Genomic DNA, 21,523 nt, shown 5'->3' on the forward strand with positions numbered 1-21,523 from the left:
GAATACATTCTAAGCTTTCTGTTACTGTGTCATTCATTCACAACTCAAAACTCTGCCAGGAGCATACAAGTGGTGGCACCAAGGTTTGGGAGAAGTGGTGGCACCAAGCAATCAGTTTGGGAGAAAGAAAATATCTAATCTCTTAGCCTTCTCTAATGTAATGCAGTCTTCCCTCCCACAAACACCTAACAAGGAATCCCGAACACCTAATCCCATACACAATTTCCCATGATTATACTTCTTCAAAACATCATCCCACTTAACAAAACAGTCATCTCTCATTCAACTAAGAATGCACTCTTCCTCACAGAAAGACAATCAAGTCTCAGGTTACTATATTCAGTTCCATATCCAGGACCTCAGGAACGTCCATTCCTCCCCAGTTCTATATTAATCCCATCACAATATTCTGCAATCTATGCACATTAGATCAGCCAATGTCAAAAATCCTATACATAACAATGGAAGAAACAAAAAAGTAAAGCTAAATTTGGTTTAAAAACACACATGCCATAGAAAGGAATATAGGTAGAGGCTATATAGCTCTGTTTTTGAAACTGGTCATGAGACCCTAGATAGTATTCATGACTTAGTTTATCCAATCCCATTCCATGTTCCCTTGACTTTCAGCCAGAATTCTTAATGGGTGTAGGTTTTTTATCCAGTGGGGTGACTAAAACCTTATTCCTGAGGAATTTAAGCCCCTGTGTTAAGACTATTTAAAATATTCTAACTTGAGAGTCTAAGAAGGAAGCAACTCAGAGCCTGTGGGGTTTTGTCCATACTCACTGTGTAGCAGTAACTTGATTTCCCCTTGGTGGATTATCAACCACTACACTCAGTACCTTACCACCCATTTTGACAGTACACAGGGCTTTAAGGTACTTGAAATGGCCAAATGTGGTCTGGTTTCAGTTTCCAATTCAACAACAGCATTGTTGTATATAACCTTTGTGGAAGCATTTTTTTTTTTTAAGTGAACTGAATTGTTTGACCAGAAGTAGTAGTATGTGAGAAACGTTAATAATATACAAGGTCACTGTAGTTAATGACTAGTGTCTGTGACAGACCTTGCCAGCCAGAGGTCCAAATGGGTACTGGCACAGAGACAAGTCCTCTCAGGCTAGTAACTCTCTCATCTTGAGAAACAGCATATTCTATCTGGTCTTTTGGAGAATGAACACCTGATCTTGGAACTCCAGGTAACCTTGATCCTGGCTGTCCATTCTAAACAGGATATTATCTAGACATAATAAATATAAATCAGGGATTCTCAATCTTGGCACTATTGATATTTGGGCCCAAATTACTTTCTATTGTGGGGAGGTGCCCTGAGTATTATAGATGTTTAGCTGCATCTCTGGTTTATCAACTAGTCGCCAGTAGCACTCCACAATTGTGACAATCAAAAATGTCTCTAAATATTTCATTAAATTGTTGTATTTTACCCCTGAGAAGCAAAATTGCCTTCAGATGAGAATCACTGACCTAAGTGAATCCTTTGAGTTCTATCATCCAGAAAAGTGTCCTGAGCCAGTCCTAAAGGTATAAGTAAGTTGTGTGATCACATTCCCAGTATGCTCTTCTGCCATGCTGCCTCTTTTCATTCAATTCACAACTATCACCTCACAAGAACTCCGTATAGATAACTTGATGTTGGAAAAAAATTCAAGCTTGACTTATAGGTGGTTCTGTGTATTATGTTACTACCAGCCACAAAGGAGGTGGTGGGGAGCATTAAATCCCCTGTTCATGGTTGGCAGCAAAGGAGAGGACAGTCAGTCCTCCTAGGGACTTGAGCAGTTCATTTTGTCTCCTTGGCTTGAAGGGATATGGTATGAAATAAGATTATGAATATTCATGGAAAGTGAACTTGGGGTTTGGCTGGATTCTTGGGTGCTTGGAAAAGGATTGGTGCCAACTTAAGAAAGGTTGGAAGGGGTATATAGGTGGATTTCTTAAAATGGACCCAGAATGTGAGCAAGTTTCTGAGCTATGTTAACGCTCAGAGCAAAGCCCTCACTGTGAGAGAGGCCCTGAATAATTAGGTAACAAGATACCCTTTTCTGTAAATGTTACTATCTTGTCAAGCCAGTGCTAAATGGGAGTATTAACAAAGTGCCAAGATAGCAAGGATGGTGTACAAACAGAACTGCACTTTCAGAGGCTTTTCTGGCAACTGCCTCCTCCCCTCCCTCACCTTCTCTACTTTCCCCACTTCCCTTTTGCCTAGAGCACTTCTGGTAACATATCTTGGGCGTCAGCCAGCTCCCTGGTAACCAACTCATTTCATTAGAAGAGGTAATGTTTTAGTTTTGTCCTCATTGATACACAATATGGGTTTTTTGCTTTTTTTGCCCTTGACATTTCTGGCAGCACCACCATTTATGGATTTACTAAATAATTATACATTATCATGAATTCCCACACATTGTTCTGGCCAAGGAACTTATTACACAGGAGACATAAGATAAAGTGCTTGAAGACTTAGTTATGAAGCCAGCTAAAAGACAACACTCCCAATGCAGTGTGTGTTTATATTCAACAACTGATTTTTAATGCTACTTCTCCCATTCCTGTATTAGCTCCAAGAACTAAGAAGCCTCTATTTCACCCAATTATCCTCTAATAAAACATCTGCTTTTTGTTCCTCTGACTCCATACTCTACTGTTTTTATAGATTTTAGTACTTAGGAGTTAGTTGAAAGAAATTAGTTGAAAGTAACTGGAAATTCACACAGCCACATGGTAATTTTGGATTCTTTATGCCACCAGGTAATCTTGAAAAAAAAAAAAAAAGAGGGTTGCCATGTTAGTTGGGGTTTTAACCTTATGATACAGTTGCTTCACAAATAAGAGCAGGGAAGAGTATGAAAGGAAAACTGAAGATTCTCTGAGGGGTATTCTTACGTTGCCAAATATAGTGATAAAAGAAACAAGAGCTTAGACCTGTCTAAATTTGGTCAGTCTCTCAGGGAAGAAACATAGTTGTTCAAGGCAGTAGCCAAAACAAAAATAAAAGAATAGATGCAGAAGAAGTAAAGTCTAAGGCAGTTAAATAAGACAATAACTTCCACCTGTATTTCCTTGCTGTCATATGTAACATGTATTTGAACAAATTTCCCATCTCTTTCTGTTGTCTGTGTTAGTACTAAAACAACTGTTTAATTAGCATGATTTGCATAACATCAATGAGAATGTAGCAAAACTTGAAAAATGAACATAATCCAAAGGCCTTGGCCATGAATACAGTAAACAATAGCTGCACTGTTGGGTACGAGTATTTTTGGAAATTGAAGTATAAAAGGAATGGAATGTGTGTGGAAACTGAATAGCCAAGAGTGAACTGTAGTGAACATTTGTCTTTTTTGATGATTACACATTCACCCATCCCAGAAGAGTTCCAGATGTTACCTTCAATTACAGAAGCCAAAAGAATAGGCACATGACCCAATCTTGGCCAACTGAGCACTCTCTCCAAGGACTCTGAACCCTGAGCTAATCTTGCAAGGAATAAGAAAAATGACAGGAAGGATTCATTATATCATCCTGACCAGGCTGCTCCCACTATCAAGCAGACTCTTTGCTTCCTCTTCCTGTACTTTCCACCACTAGTATGTCCTGGTTCCTGCCCACCAGTTCTGAGAGCCACTGGATATCCTTCCAATAAACTCCCTTTTTCTCAAGGTAGTCAGATGGTTTCTGCTGTTAGCAATATAAGGTCCTGATACAATCAGGAACATGAACAGAAATGGGAAAATGAACAAATACAGAAAACCTCTTAAAATGTTGTTACTAGAAACCTATCTTTCAAAGAACCTACTTTTGAGACTGGATATTTTTATGGGCTGCAGGTTTGTCCCCTCCCTAAATTCATTTGTTGAAACTCTAATCCTCCAAAAAACAGCATTTCTAAATTACCTGCCTATGGGAGGTAATTAGGTCATTAGGGTGGAGGCCCCATGATGAAATTAGTGTAAGAGGAAGACAGCTAGCCCTCTCTCTACCATGTGAGGATACAATGAGAAGACATCCTCTATGAACCAGGAAGAGGGTTTTTCATTGAAATCCAACCTTGCTGGCACGCTTGTTGTGATCACAGAGGCCAAGAGAGATGAAAAACTAGGACTGTCCCAGCTTTGGTTATGTACCTATCCTTAGCCAATCACTCTGCTATGGAAGAAGGATGATTTATATTTGGACCTTATGATGGACTGGAGACAGGAACTTCCCAAGAAAAAGAAGTGCTAGGCCAGCAGAAATAGCACTCCAAAAGAAATATCTTATAGATATATATCTATATGTATTTATATTATATATAAATGTAGTATCTTTAAGATACCTATATATAGAAGATGTACTGTAATATTTTTCCTAGTCATATGACACAAAGATCTGGAAGGACTATCCAAATTTGAGGGAGAGGGCTTTGAAGGGTGGAGAAAAGAAAAACTAATTTTGTTACAACTTAGGAAGAACTGGGAGGGTATGAGGAGGAAGGCAGGGAGTGAAAAGAAATTCATTTCAACAACCACTTTAGAAGGAATACTTTAAGCCATGGGATTTGTATATGTATGTAAGTGTACACACACACACACACACACACACACACACATCTCCCCCCATATTAATGTAAACACTTCAGATAAATTGAAGCACAATTTGTTATTTCCAATGAAACATTTTTGAGTAGTAAAAAAGTGTTAAGACTTTTAGAAATATCAAATCATTTACTCAGTAACAACACTTAGCAGATAACAGGAACATACTGCACATATTCATTTCCCATTTAGCCTGAATAAAGTAGTTTTGCTACACGATGCTTTCCTAAGATAAGTTGTTCCATGGCCAGAGAAAATAGCATTTTAAATGGTCTATCTTTCTACAAATTGGAGCGACTTTCTAAACAGGTATTTAGAAAGGAAGTGGGAACAATTAAGCTTAATTGCTATGAAAACAAAAACTACACCACAATTATAGAACATTTAAATAGGAAAATTATGAAACTATATATAAAAAACTTATACATATATACATTGTATCAAAATACCTTCTTTCTATTTTGGTAACTAAATTTTGAGATTAAAAACAAAGTAGTTCAAGCATTTCTAAATATAAAAATTTCAGATTTATATTTATTAAAAACAAAATAATATCAGTTCTGTTGGAGTAACCATATATACACCAAGACAAATATCGCAACTGGAAACAGAAATAGTGAACAATTCAAATTTCTTAATATTTTAATGGCTTAAGTAACTTACTTTTTTTTCAGTCCTTTTTTGCTAAAATAGGTTTATTTAATTTTAAACTCAGATCAGTGCAGTTTGTCTTTTTTGGTGGGGTTTTTTTGTTGTTTTTTTTTTTGTTTTGCTTTTTTTAAAAGACAAAATACTCATTTAAAATTGTAGGTATTAGGTTTGCACCAACTAAAAAATAACATTTACATTTGTCTAATGTAACAATTTTAAAAACATACAAATTCAGTATGTAGTAGAAAATATGTAAAAAAAAAAAAACCCAAAAACCGCGTAAGGAACTATACCCCATTAAAAAATATAAATGCACCCTTCTACTGATTATATGACTACTGAAAACTAAATATTCTGATTTAAAAGTAGCTTCTATAAAATGTCAAAGTAGTAGGCATTGTTTGCTTTCCTCATTTAATGAATAAATAAGAAGTATTTCCATTTCAGTTAAACAGTACTACTAGTACTTCTTAGCAAAAATGTAGTATTATAGATAGCAAGGTAAGCATTGCCCTGTATTCAAGTTTTTATGTTTGATCTCCATTAAAATGTTTTCTATAATTTATAAGGACAACACATACAAAAGTAAAAAGATGAGGTAAACATCTTACACTTTTAAGAAATTACTTGAAACTTAATACTCAGATATTCTCAATGCCTAAGCTCTAGAATGATGGTTATGAAGGTCCTCCTTTAAAAAACAACAACAAAAGATGGTCCTCCATAATGTCGATGATATGATACATATCTGAACCACATAACGAACAGCAGGTTTCTTGGTCTTCTGAGTAGGCAAATGATGTTCTTCCCTGTGATTACAAAGCAATCATGACTAGGTTTTGCCAAAAATATTGCTTCGGTGTAGGTTTACATGAGGCACCATGCTACAGTAAAAGCAGCTACAATGCCATTCAAAATTGCCATGCTATAGCCCATGTGGAAAGAGTGTCCAGTCAGTTTCCTAGGGGGAAAAAAAAAGAAAAAAGGAAAATGTAATTTGGAATAACAGAAACACCATCAGTTTTCACTGAAAATGCTTACAACGTAAAAATGTTTCCCTAATATTTTACACATTAATACACGTTAAAAAATAATATTAGACATTTGTAGGATTAATAAATAGAGTGACCTTAAATTCTCTGCCAAAACTGTCCTATTTATCAAATACAGTTCTTCAGTGTCATTACTTAGAGCAAAATCTTTTTAATCCCTTATACTTCTTTACTGTGCCTCATAGTCACTGAGTGTATCATAACCTAATTCTAGGTTTAAATCTTGTTACATTACAAACATGCTCTTTCATTAATTAGCACTGTTTCCTTGTTCTCTTGTTTAGAACTAAAAATACATATTATTTCAGGTATCTGTCCTGTTTGTTCCATCTTTGGATTACGTGAAGAAACTCTACTCTTTATAAGCACTAAAAACAGCACTTTCCATATGTGAGTCATAAATCAGATTATGTCTTTTATAGACATTTCAGTTCTCAATAGGTTACTTAATTGAAGTGGCCTTCAATGAGTTCCTAAGTATCAGGAAAGGCACGTCTCATGTTTTACGACTACTCAGTGCCAGCTTGCTTATGTGTACAGATTTCCCCTGACATTTGATTCCTCTATTTCACAGTAATTTTACATTTTCTTTAAGATTTCTTCCATTAACTATTGCAATAATACTCTTTGCTTATCCTCATAAAGATGAGACATGATAAAAAGAATAGAAGCTAATGTCCAATTAGTGTCAGAGGCAGAAGATCTTTTCCTCAGTGGAGCAATCCAAATCGAGGACATATAGGGAGGTGCACTAGCAGGAATAAGAGCCCAAAATCATTAGTAGTAGGAGCTCTGGACTGAGGGTCACCATGTCTATTTCCTCACCTCCTTTCCTAAGAACAGGTCAAAGACAAGAGAGGTACTTGGATCTGAAGTAACATTTGAAGGATTCTAGTCTTACAAGATCTGTGGTAGGGAGCAAAGAAGATAGCTCTTCAAAGAACATCACCTTTGCATTCATCTAAGACTACTGAAGGCCCTGATACTTCCTGATAGCTGTTGTTATTATCATTACACTTTCCACTCAACTTACTCACCTTGGAACTAGTTTAAGATACTTCTCATGGACATTAAGGGTAAATCTACTTAGCTGCACTAACCTACTACATGGTAAAATGAAATAGATATTCTAGATGCTTTACTTCTAAAAAATATTCCTTCAAATACATACTGATTAGTGAACAGAAAGCTAATCATAAAATTAAACTATCAGCATTGTCATTCATTATTTAAAGAATATTAATGACCCATGAACATTTAAATTCATACTAACAAAATGAAGTTAATCATGGAACAGAATTTCAGGAGGTAATTGTTCTCTTTCACTAGTTTTTGACCCTGCACTCCCATAAAAATAGGAAAACCTCTGAAATAGTTTACCAAACTTTAGGAAATTATAAAAACTTACAATGTTGGTATAAATGAATTTTACTGAGCTATACATGCTCGAATGTTCAGTGACCTTTACAGAACAGGCAAAGCAAGGAATTTTAATGGCAATGAAGAAATGCTCCAGAGCAGATTCTCTTTCTACCATCTCAAACGCACCATATCCCTCCCCACTAGAAACAGTAGCAATTGTCACGCATGTACTGCTAGGCAATAGACTTAAAATCTTTGAGTAATCACTTGCTTTAAAACTCCTTTTCAAAATACTCACCATGATTTTCTTCTCTCCGGAAAGAAAGACAACCCCTGCCCGCAGGTTTCCTCTCCTATGACTTACTTGTGAAGTCCTGTAAAAAACTGACGGTATCTTGGTTGCCCTTTGTCAACATCCTTCATCTCTTGTAAAGGGCAAGTTTTGAATTGAAAAATTGGGCCTAAGTATGGTGCCTATTTTATTCAATCTCTCTCTATATACGCATGTTACTTTTAAAATTAAAGTATACACACACACAGTGAAGTGCAAATGCCTGACATGCATACAGATCAATGAATCTTTATCATGTTACACCTTCATGTACCAACCACCCAGATCAAATACAAAACGTTTCCAGTACCACAGAAAGCTTCTTTGTTCCTCTTCCTTCCCCCAAATCCTGAGATAACCGCTATAACCATTTGTTACCATGATGCCTGGTTTCACCTGTTCATCTTACATGCCCTCATATAGTATGTCTTCTTCTGTGTCTGGATTCTTTCCCTTAATATTGTGTCTGTGAGATTCATCCATGTTGTTGTATGTAGCATTAGCATGTGTTCTTTTGTACTGCAGTTTAGTACCCCGCTGTATAAAAATAACAAAATGTATCCATTCTACTACAGAGCATTTGGATTGTTTCCAATATGAGGCTTCTATACATAGGGATACTATGAATATGATGCTACACATCTCTGGTGGGTGTGAGACATCTGCACTCATTTCTCATGGGTATATATCCTAGGAATGGAATTGCTAGGTTATAAGGGAGATGTAAATTTGGCTTTAGTAAAAACATCAAACATTTTCTCAAAGTAGATGACTACTGTACACTTCTACCAGCAATATCTGAGAGTTTCAGTAGCTCCACAGTGCCACCAACATTTAGCATCATCAGTGTTTTACACTTTAGTGGGTCTACAGATTATGTTGTTGAGGTTTGAATATTTATTTTTCTGATGACAAACATACTTACTGCTTATTCAAATATCCTCTTTTTTGAAGTTCCTGTTTATCTTTTTGCTCATTTTTCTATTGGTTTATAAAGTCCTTTGTCAACAATATGTGTCATAAATATCTTCTCCTGTTTATGGCTTATCCTTTCACTCTTTAATAAGATCCACTGATGAACAAGTTCTTACTTTAAATACAGTCCTTTTTTTTTTTTTTTTTAATGACTAGTATTTTTTGTGGCCTTTTCGATAAATCTTTGACTACGGTTATGAAAATAATCCATTTTTAGGGAAGTTGTATTGTTCTCCTTTGACATTTTGGTCTATAATTCAACTCAAATTAACTTTTTATGTGGTATAAGGTAGTGGCAAATGCTCATGTTATACCTTTTGGAAGTCCAATTGTTTCAGCACAATTTATTGAAAAGACCATCTTTTCCCCCCTCATTAAATTCCCATGGTACCTTTGTCCTAAGTCACATAAGCATCTATGTGTGGGTGTTTTTAAGCTTTCTATTCTATTCTTTGGATCTGTTTATTTATCCCTGATGAAATCAACAACTTTCCTATATAGCAGGATTAGTGAACTAAAAAAAAAATATGCTATACACCTAAAACTAATATAACACTGTATGTTAAACTAACTGGAATTAAAATAAAAACTTACAAAGCCAAAAAAATATTTAATGCTAAAATATCCTTATATTGAAGACTACGAAAACTCAGAAGCACAACTAACAATAATGTGCAAGACTCATATGAAGATAAAAATAAAACTTTACTTAAGAAGATCTAAATAAATAAAAGACATCCCGTGTTCATGGAATTGAAAACAACATTTTGAAAATGGCAATACTCCCTAAATTGATCTATAAGGTCAATGCAATTCCTCAATTTTCCTTTCCAACTGCCTTTTTCTGCAGATACGGAACAAGTTGATCCCAAAATTTGTATGGCAATAAGAGACCCCAAATTGTCAAAACAATACTGAAAAAGAACAATGCTGGAGAACTCACACTTCCCAATTTCAAAACTTGTTACAGTAATCAAATGGCATGATACTGGCATAAGGATAAACATATAGACAAATGGAATAGAATTAACAGTCCAGAAATAAACCATAGATCTATAGACAGTTAAATTTCAACAAGGGTATCAAGACCACTTAAGAGGGAAAGAATAGTCTTTTCAACAAATGGTGCTGGGACAAATGGATGCAAAAGAATGAATTTGATCCTTTAACTCATACATTATACAAAAATTACCTCAAAATGGACCAGATCTACATGAAATAATTAAAACTCTTAAGAGGAAGGAAAGGTATAAATTTTTTCAACCTTGAATTATGCAATGGTTTCTTAGATAAGAAACTCAAGAAAAAATAAACTGAACTTCATCATATTAAAACCTTCTCTGCTTCAAAGGACACTATCAAGAAAGTGAAAAGACAATCCAAGGAAAAGAAGAAAATATTTGCAAATCATGTTTTGTTTTTTGAGAGAAAGAGAGCAAGCAAGCAGGGGAGGGGCTGAAGGGAGGGAGAGGGAAAAGGAGAGGGAATCTCAGGCAGGTTCCATGCCCAGCGTGGAGCCCAATGTGGGGCTCAATCTCATGACCATGAGATCATGACCTGAGCCAAAATCAAGAGTCGGATGCTTAACCAACTAATCCACCCAGGTGCCCCTCCCTTGCAAATCATATACCTACTAAGGATCTACTATCTAAGATATAAATAAATTCTTAGGACTCAAAAAAAAAGGGCAAATACTCCAATTTTAAAAAGGGCAAAGCATTTGAATAGACAGTTCTGCAAAGAAGATATACATTGGCCAACAAGCACATGAAAGGATGCTAGACATCATTACTCACTATAGAAATGCAAATCAAAACCACAATGAGTGAATACTTCATACCCACAAAGATGGTTATAACACAAAAAAAGAAAAGAAAGAAAACAACAAGTATTGGTGAGGATGGAGAAGTCAGAAATTTGACTCATTGCTGGTACAAACATAAAATGATATAGCTACTATACAAGAGTTTGATAGTTCTTCAAAGAGTTGAGTTACTATATGATCCAGCAATTCCATTCCAGGTGTATACTCAAGAACTGAAAACATGTTTTTACACAAAAACGTGCACTTGAAAGTTCACAGAAGCATTATTCATAAGAGCTAAAAAGTAGAAGCTAAGCAAATGTCCATCAACTGATAAAATGTGGCATATTCATACAATGGAATATAATACAGCCATAAAAAGGAAAGTACTGATACATGCTATAGCATGGATGAACTTTAAAACCAGTATGCTAAGTAAAAGAAGTCAGACATTAAAGACCACATTCTAGGACTTGTATGATTCTATTCACATGAAATGCCCAGATAGACAAATCTACAAAACAAAAACTAGCCTAGGAGTTTCCAGGGTCTGGAGGAGGGGATAATAGAAAAGTAACTGATCATAAGTATGGGGTTTTCATTTTGGAGTGATGGAAATATTCTGGAATTGGAGAGTGATAATGATTGTATAAGATAGAGAATATACTAAACATCACTGAGTTACACACTTTAAAATGGTGAGTTTTATGTTATGTGAATCACACTGCAATTAAAAATAAAACTTTATGGGGCACTTGGGTGGCTCAGTTGGTTAAGCATCCGACTTCTGCTCAGGTCATGATCTCACAGTTCGTGAATTTGAGTCCCACGTCAGGCTCTGTGCTGACAGCTCAGAGCCTGGAGCATGCTTTGGATTCTGTATCTCCCTCTCTTTCTCTACAGCCCCCCCCCCTCCTTGCTCATGCTCTCTCTCTGTCTTTCAAAAATAAATAAACATTAAAAAAATTAAAAAAAAATAAAACTTTATTCAAAGACATTAAAAGAGTATCTGAGTGAAGAGAAATATCTACCATAATCTAGGAATACTCAATACTGTAAAGATATCAATTACTTTGAAAAGAAACCATGAATTCAATGCAATCTCAGTAGTAGCTCAACGAAATTACTTTGGTGGGAAACTGACACTTTGATACTAAGCTCACCTGACACAGTAAATGTGCAAAAGGAGCAAAGAAAAATTCCGAGAAATCAGAAAAGTTGTAACATAAAAACAAAGTAGTTTAAAAAAAGAAGGAAACAGAATCAGAAATAAAAAGACACCGGAAAAGACTTCAGCATCCCAAACCAGATCTGTTTGTAAGAGTAAGTATACAGGGGCTGGGGGAAGAGGTGACTAAATATATGCATGGAGATTTTGCATTTTACCAATAGGCATTTTTAAGAACTTAGATGGAACAAAACTGACAATTATTTCAAGTTCCTTCTTGCTTATTCCTAATCATGGATTTTCATTTACCAGTGTAGAGAAATCAAGACTTAGTTTATTATCACTTTAAAAGAGCTGTCATTATATTTACATTTACATGGAATAAAAAGAATTGGTGATTTTAGGCAGTTTCCTTTCAGTTCTTTGGTTTTATTGTGTAATTCCCACAAGTTTTCTGAATATTAAGAAAAAAATAATAAGACTAATGTCATGTTTTTCGATTAAAAGGGGGAAATGCCTGCAATTCCAGTGTTTGTAGGTTCTCGATAGGCTCACTCTCAGTGTGAGGCTCAAGCAGTACTTGAAGTCTATGACAAATTCTTAATTTTAATTTGCCTGGATATGTAAGACAAGGCACTTACTGGTCTTGAGCAGAATAAAAATAAAAACCCTACTGGTCCAAAGCATCTATTATGTGCTGTTTCATTCAGTTTTATCATGAAGTCTACTAAGGATCCCAAAATGTTTTTTACTGTTCTAAGCCATTCATGACCTTTTATTTTCATAATCTGAAGCAATCACACACTGGTAGGCAAATAGTAATAAAACATAGGGGTGGGGGCGGGGGCCTTGAGAAGGTTGGGTAGAGTATATACAATTTTTGCTCATTAGTTCTTCTATGATTTCATGAAGAGAAAGGTAAGGAAAAGAAAAAGATCACATTTCAGAAGAATGATAAGCCTGATGAAGGGTAGCACTTTCCGGGGGCACCCAGCTGACCCAGTAGCTGGAATAGGTGACTCTTGATCTCAGGGATGTGAGTTCGAGCCCCACACTGGGTGTAGAGATTACTTAAAAATTAAAAAAAAATTTTAGGAAGGGGTAGCCCTTTCCTCTATTGTGTATTTTAGAACAATAAGGCATAATAACTATGGTTTTAAAATCCTATATAATAAAGTATATTATGGGAAACTTGATCAGATATAAAATAAAAAAGTTTCTATCCAGAATAAGTAAAACGTCAGCATTAGTTAATATTAATACTGTCAAACCCATAAAAGTGGGTGTCAAGCTGATTTGATTTTGTCATGCCATATGGATTTCTAATTTGGACGATACTATTCAGGTGGAAAACACACATAAACCCACACTACACACACAGAAAACAAATCCTATCGTCTCACAGTACGATATAATGGAAATGTCTAACTCTGAAAACCTTCCATTTTATTTCAGTATTCACAAGGTCTCTGTAATAGGCTGAAAGAACTTTTGAAAACGACAGGACTGCTTTTTAGAGATCTGCTACAATTATTATTTCAATTATGAATGTGAAAATGAATGCAAGGTGAAATTCCTTCCAAGCTACTCATATTCTCTCATATACCTAAACATACTATACCAGATTAATTTTCCTAAAATACCCTCTTGTTCAAAATGCTTTTGTGTCAACTGTATATAAAATATTTGAGTAGAGCAAACAATACAGTTAACAAGGTCAAGTTTTCTTAACAATGTAAATTTTGACCCAAGCTTTTAGTGTGGCAATGGACCAACAGACAAAAGAGGTACCACTGTAAAGGACAAAGGACAGAACCAGGAGAAGTGAACTCACACTTAAGATTTCCTATTTATCAGGTGAAGGGCTGGACCAGATTAACTTAAGGTCCCTTCCAGTTCTAAATTTCTGTAACTATTAAAAGTAGCAGGGACAAGGTAAAAATACTTGAAAGAGATTACATAGGTTTTTGTTCTACCTATTAAAATAGGTTAGTGATCAACATTACCTGTACTTCAACTAAAACAATGTAGGGAGTAGAACTACATAAACATTTTAATTCCAAAGAGTCAATCAAGGAGACCCAAAATATAATGAGAATTAACAGATGACATCTCTAACATAAGAATTCAAAATAATTTTAAAATTTAAAAATAAGTAGAAAACAGAACTTATTGACAAAACCAGAATGTTTCTTACAGGAAATGTTAGAATTACTACATGTGCTAAAAGGCAGCCAACAGAATGAGAGAAGATATTTGCAAACAACATATCCATAAAGGGTTAGTATCCAAAATCTATAAAGAACTTATCAAACTCAACATCCCCAAAACAAATAATACAGTGAAGAAATGGGAAAAACATATGAATAGACACTTCTCCAAAGAAGACATCCAGATGGCCAACTGACACATGAAAAAATACCCAACCTCACTCATCGTCAGAGAAATACAAATCATAACCACAATGAAATACCACCTCACACCTGTGAGAATGACTAATATTAACAACTCAGGCAACAACAGATGTTGGCGAGAATACGGAGAAAGAGGATCTCTTTTGCATTCTTGGTGGGAATGCAAGCTGGTGCAGCCACTCTGGAAAACAGTATGGAGGTTCCTCAAAAAACTAAAAATAGAACTACCCTACGACCCATCAATTGCACTACTAGGTATTTATCCAAGGGATTCAGGTGTGCTGTCTCGAAGGGGCACATGCACCCCAATGTTTATAGCAGCACTATCAACACTAGCCAAAGCATGGAAAGAGCCCAAATGTCTATCAACGGATGAATGGATAAAGAAGATGTGGTATACACACACACACACACACACACACACACACACTGGAATATTACTCGACAACCAAAAAAGAATGAAATCTTCCATTTGCAACTACGTGGATGGAACTAGAGGGTATTATGCTAAGCAAAATTAGTCAGAGAAAGACCAAAATCATATGACTTCATTCATATGAGGACACAGAACAGATGAACACAAGGGAAGGGAAGAAAAAATAATATAAAAATAGGGAAGGGGACAAAATATAAGAGACTCTTAAATATGGAGAACAAATAGAGGGTTACTGGAGGGGTTGTGGGAGTGGGGATGGGCTAAATGGGTAAAGGGCATTAAAGAATCTACTCCTGAAATCACTGTTGCACTATATGCTAACTAACTTGGATGTAAATTAAAAAAAAAAAAAAGGTTACTAAATGTGTATTGTGTTGGGATAAAGTTCTACTGCAACAAATTTCTAAAATCAAAATGGAAATGAGAAATATTATTCAGTAATAATAAAAGATATTAGAAAAATATGGTTATAAAGGTAAGTTCATTATAATGGAACTATTTCCATATCCTAAAAGATTAAATATAAAAAAGATACTATTTGGTTCTGGTTCTAAAGAATTCCTCTCCAATAATAAAGAATCCTGCAACAACGTACTTACTTGGTTCCTGTTAATGTTTAAGTATTGGAGCTCTGTACTTAGATGCATTTGAATGCCAGCTGGGTCATTTAGAAGGGGTATGAAGGTAGAAAAATTGACCTAACACTCAATTCTCCAAAATGGAAACAAAAATAGAATCTTCCCTTATACAGCTAAGAATCAGTTGTCTGGCACATAGCAAATAATCAATAAATGTTAGCCACTATAGAGTAAAGAAAGCTAGCTGCAGATGAGATTTTAAAAAATTCTTTACATTCCATTTCATTCTCTCTTCTTTTAAGCAAAACACCTACAACTAGACCCATCCCAAAGCCAAAACAAAGAAACAAAAAATAAGATTATACAAACAGACCCAGGAGGTAGATAAGAAAGAAACTGAAGAATTATGGGCTTGTATATGTATATGTGCATTTCTGCTTGGTATTATCCTCTTCCTACAAATTCATAATCACTTTCCTTTATAATTCACTAGAGAACTTAGACTTCCAATATTTATATCCAGATTTTGTAGTCTGGAAATGTACTTTCTAGCAGTATATTTATATTGGCATTTAATAGTAACTTATAGAATGAATAAAGTATATAAGAATTATATTTTAATTATTTACATTTTATAGGAATGGAATACATGTAAAACTTAAGATTCAAATGAACTCAATGATTCTAGCAATTAAAGGAAACCACAAATTCAGGTACTGAATAAGCCATTGCCAAAATTTCAAATAAATTGCCTTTGTTCATTTAAGAGACCAAGAGATTCAAAGTAGGTCTATTTTATTTTTTAATTTTTATTTATTTATTTATTTATTTTTGAGAGAGTGAGCGAGCAAGCTGGGTAGGGGTAGAGAAACAGGGAGACACAGAATCTGAAGCAGGCTCCAGGCTGCAAGCTGTCAGCACAGAGCCTGACCCGGGGCTCAAACTCACGAACCGTGAGATCGTTGGACACTTGACCAACTGAGCCACCCAGGTGCTCCAAGCAGGTCTTTTTTCTTGTTTTATGTTATTGATTGTTTTTACTCCAGTGTTGGTTGACTCTGAACTAAATCTCTGTACTACACACCAGACTACTCTCTCTTGAAGTCTTCACGCCTATATCATATCACATCCTATATCATAAATTCCAATATTTATTTTCCCTCATATATATTTCCACATTTAAGAAACACTTCTACAGGGGCGCCTGGGTGACTCAGTCGGTTAAGTATTCAACTTCAGCTCTGGTCATGAACTCACAGTTAGTGAGTTCAAACCCTGCCTCAGGCTCTGTGCTGACAGCTCAAAACTTGGAGCCTGCTTCAGATTCTGTGTCTCCCTCTCTCTCTCTGTTCCTCCCCCACTTGCACTCTTTCTCTCTCTCAAAAATAAAGATCAAAAAAAAATTTTTTAAAGACACACTTTTATGACACAACTCCTCCCATATGAAACAGTAACTTCATTGCTGACTGATTTTGATCTAAGCAGAAAGCTCTCTGTGCTTGCCAGAATACGAAGTTATTATCAAGCGCCTACAATAAGAACCAACTGAGGGCATGTGAGCGGCTCAGTCGGATAAGTGCCCAACACCTAATTTTGGCTCAGGTCATGATCTCTCAATTTGTGAGTTCAAGCTTCAGTGTCGGGTTCCATACTGACAGTGCAGAGATCGCTTGGGATTCTCTTTCTCTCTCAAAATAAATAAATAAACTGAGAAAAAAAAAAGAACCAACTGGCTATTTGTTTCTGTGTCTGGCTCAGTTGGAGACAGGATGAGCTAGTTGGTACTATTCCCCTTTCACATATCTGAGCCTTTTATTTTTCATTCTATTCCTAGAAAAGAAATCTCCAATTCCCGAAGAATTTTAAGCTATGTGAGCTTTGGGTGGAATAACTGTCAGTTCTTTATCTGGAATCAAAAGTTCTTAGCCAAACCCAAAATCTGAAAGAAACTAAGCAACCAACATTTCAATTACTTGCAAAGCATTTCCTTTTATGTTTCTTTCAGAAACACAAAATGATACAACTTCTTTTGTACTCTTTGTCCTAAGAATTACTTATTAGAAATTGCTGGAGAATAAAACTGTGTGTATTCCAACTAACTTTACCAATGGTATTTAGGACATAAGTGTTAGAATTTCAAAAAGACCGCTTCCTTCCCTTAGCAAATGCTCTCATTAAGGAAAACACAACATACATTCACCCCTTACTTTATAAAGTTCTTTATTTTATAATTTTCTCAATTCTCTATTCTTTTACTTCAACAAAAATTACATAATGAATTATGTGTATCAGGTGTTACATATGGGAGATAGAGAAACTAGCAAGAATCAGTACTTCCCTCAGTATTGCCCTCAAACGCCAGAGCCTAATGACACAGTGTCCTCAGTATTAAAAGTTTTACAGACATTACTGAACAGAAAGGAACCATCAGCTTGTAGCAGGGGAGAGATTTTCAAGAAGGGTTAATGCCTGATCTAAAACTGAGTATGAGGAAATTGAGAGTTCTTTTTTAAAAAAAAGGTTTATTTATTTTGAGAGAGAGAAAGAGTGCATGCATGAGCTGGGAGGAGAGGCAGAGGAGAGAGAAAATCAAGCAAGCTCTGAGCTGTCAGTGTAGAGCCCAATGCACAGGGCTCGATCCCACAAACTATGAGATCATGACCTGAGCTGAAATCAAGAATCGGATGCATAACCCACTGAGCCACCCAGGCACCCCAAGGAGGTTAAGAAGTCTAAAGAAATAGCAACATATATCGAAATAAGAGACAATGGACAGTGCAGGAGATGGTTAATGGTTTGGTATGGTTAGGCTGAAGGACCTGGAAAGTCAACTCTCTTTCAAGTGGAATTTAACCATGGCTCTACTACTTTATAAAACTACTTTAACCTACCTGAAAATCTAATTCTTCATCTTGAAAATGAGAATAACAGTTCCTCTCCTTAGTGTTTCTGTGAAGACTGAGATACTATTAATAATACTTGTTGCAGTGCCTAGCATTTATTGAGCACACACACAATAAATGCCAGCCTTTATTTTGTGCCCTTGACTGGTGGGAGTTACTAAGAGAAGGAAGAGCTGAAGGCAATGCCAGGTTTCTCACTTGAGTTACTGGCTAGATAAAATATTCACCATGATATGGAACCCAAGAAAAGAAACAGGATGGTGGGCAGTGGAAAATAATGAAGGCAGTTTTAGATACACTGTAGTGAAAACACCTGCAGGACACTGAGGTAAAAATTCCCAGCAAGCAATAAGAAATACAAATAAAAACCAAAGGGGAGGTTTCCCAGGAAAAGAGGCTCAAGATGGGCCAGATAGACTAGGAAGTCTTCAGCCAATTAGTAGTAGCTGAAAAAAAAGTGATTCCATAAGTGAGTAGCAGTGATCAGAAAGCTGGAAAGAAAAATAGGAGGTAGTGGTGTCACAGAAATTAACAAAGAAAAGCATTCTGAAGAGCAATCATAAGCCATTTCAAATAATGGATTGAAAAATGAACATTAAAGTTTATAATCAGGAGGACTGCAGTCAATTCAAGGAGAAAAAAATTTAGGATAGGGGTGCCTACAAGACACCTGTGGTAGCAACTGCAGTCACTGCGGATATAGGGCTTACCTCTTCTCTAGTTTCCCAAGACGCCTAGATGTGGAGAAGAAAACTGGACATGAGGATTTTTTTTTCTCTAACATAGGAGACACTTGAATGTTTTAGAAATACTCTAAGAAGATTAGATACAAGAGAAAGGCTGAAGTATATGAAAAATGGACATGCAGGGGTGGACAGGGCATGAGATCTAGAGAAAGGAAGTAAAATTAAGTTTGGGTAGGAGGAAGAACACTCCATTTGCTGAGAATGGGTGGGATAATAGTAATGTATGTAAAGTAAGTTTGTAATCATGAGAGGGGAATGAAAGAAGCAGGAAGCTCACTCATAATGAACTTTTGGTGACTTGACATGGAATCCACTGAAGAGTGTGATGTGATACAGATTTGGAATAACCACGGCAGGGGTGGGGGGTAGAAAATGGATGTATGGATGGATGGATAGATAGTGCTAGCTGAGATTCTAGTTCAGACTATGAGGGCTGTTAACTCTAGTTACTCAGATCTTAGTTTGGATGACTCAACTATGCCTCATTATCCTCTTCATATGGAACACCACAGGCCTTGGCCTATTTTAGAATGAATTTGAGGTCTTCTGCTATTTTAACATTTCACTAGCTTTGCTCCGGGCTCTCTCTCCTACTTGAGCTTTCTTTTGACCTCTACAACTTTGCAATTTTATAGAACAGGCACTTCAAACTTTTTCCTTTACACATGACCTGGTAAAAGGAAGCTAGTTTTTCCTACAGTTCATAACAACTGAAAATACAAAATCTTATTTACTTTGGGGTTCCTTTTTTAAGTTTGAATTAAAATTATTTTCCTTGCCACTAAATTATGTCTCCTACTCCATTCTTAACCCCGAAACACATTTCCCAGGCTTGGCAAGGAAGTCACTTTGGATTCACGATATAAAAGGAGAAGTGAAATAAACACAATGGGCTTTACAGTCATTTTATTTTTTTTTTAATAATTTTAAATAACCTCATGGTAAACTTTCCTGCAAATAGGTAGCCTTTAGTTCAACTTTCATTGCTACTTTAGTGTCATTATTCATTCATTAAAACTCAGATATACAGTAAGAGTTAATAAGTTTATCAATTAGGTATAAAGTAGTTCTTTGTGTTCCAAAATTGAGATCTAATTTTTAGAAATGGGTGTCATATCCTTAAGGCTATTAAACTAACCAATTAGAATGGAACTATGTGAATAGACAAGCCTACCCCACCTAATATATATACTTTTTATGCCCAAATTATAAATCTTTTGTAAGCACTACCTGATTTCAGACCATATGATCCACAAAGCTAAAAATGGCCCCTGACAGAAAGTGCGCTGACTTGTCTTAAAAGTCTAATCCATATTCAAAGTGTAGTCCACAGACCAGCAATATATAAGCAATGCCTGTGAATTTCTTAGAAACTCAGAATTTCAGATCCCACCCCAGACATAATGAATCAAAATCTCGATTTTCAGCGAGATCTTCTGGTGATTCTAAAAGCTTCAAAGTAAATACTGATGGTCTCTATTTGGAAATCTATAAATTAGCAAGGAGATTTCTAACCAGACCTTCAGAAGTCTATCCCGATTACTTTCTATACCAAAAGTTCAAATTTATTGTAATTTTAAAGAAATAAGTTGAACGAATAATTATAAAACTTGTTTATGGTATCATGTTCTAAATAGATTTTATGACTTCTTTAAAATATTGTATGACAGGGAACTCAAGAAATCAAGCAAAAGACTACATGGGAAGAAAAATTTCTCTTATTTCTCTCTTCCTATTATATATTTACCTTGCTAGCATAGTGGCTACACACTGGGTGTATAAGTGTGTACACATACATACATTCAAAATAACCTATTAGTATAAAAGATGGCAAAATATTTTTGGAATGAAGCATCAAAGAATAAAATTAAAACTTTTTTTTAAAATATAATTTATTGTCAAATTGGTTTCCATAACAACACCCAAGTGCTCATCCCAACAAATTAAAATATCCTATTAGTTAGTTTACCAGATTTTAAAGTATAGTTATATCTGGGTAGAGTGATATATTTCAAATGCATACACAAATATAAACCATATACACACATATTCACATTCGTATATAGTCACAAGATTTTACTAATACAGAAATAATTATAAAAATAACATGTGCTAGGGGCGCCTGGGTGGCTCAGTCGGTTAAGTGTCCGACTTCAGCTCAGGTCATGATCTCTCACTCTGCGAGTTTGAGCCCCGCATCGAGCTCTGTGCTGCCAGTTCAGAGCCTGGAGCCTGCTTCAGATTCTGTGCCTCCCTCTCTCTCTGCCCCTCCCCCATTCACGCTCTGTCTCTCTCTGTCTCAAAAATAAATAAACTTAAAAAAACAAAACAAAAAGCTGCTGAGGATTCAACTCAGTTTAAAAAAAAATGAATAAACGTTAAAAAAATTAAACAAAAACAATAACATGTGCTGTATGATTATGGTTTTGTAAAAAAAGAAAATATTTGCATGTGTATAGATTTTTTTTTGTAAATATGGAGGTAAACTAGCCTGTTAACACT

At 35.6% G+C, this 21,523-nt stretch overlaps 1 protein-coding gene across 1 annotated transcript in view; it reads right to left on the reverse strand.

Annotated features, from left to right (window-relative positions):
- Nucleotides 1-4,710: 4,710 nt before the first annotated feature.
- ARL6IP6 (ADP ribosylation factor like GTPase 6 interacting protein 6) overlaps nt 4,711-21,523 on the reverse strand; it is a 40,561-nt gene continuing 23,748 nt past the window's right edge. Inside the window, exon 4 of the mRNA XM_047085998.1 lies at nt 4,711-6,213. Within this exon, the coding sequence (XP_046941954.1) occupies nt 6,120-6,213 (94 nt within the window). The 3' untranslated portion in view covers nt 4,711-6,119. The remainder of the gene's footprint in view (nt 6,214-21,523) is intronic.

The sequence above is a fragment of the Lynx rufus genome, unplaced genomic scaffold (genome assembly GCF_022079265.1).
Source record: "Lynx rufus isolate CCGP_SWC_20201006 ecotype Redwood Valley unplaced genomic scaffold, mLynRuf1.p SCAF_2, whole genome shotgun sequence".
Taxonomy (NCBI): Eukaryota; Metazoa; Chordata; class Mammalia; order Carnivora; family Felidae; genus Lynx; species Lynx rufus.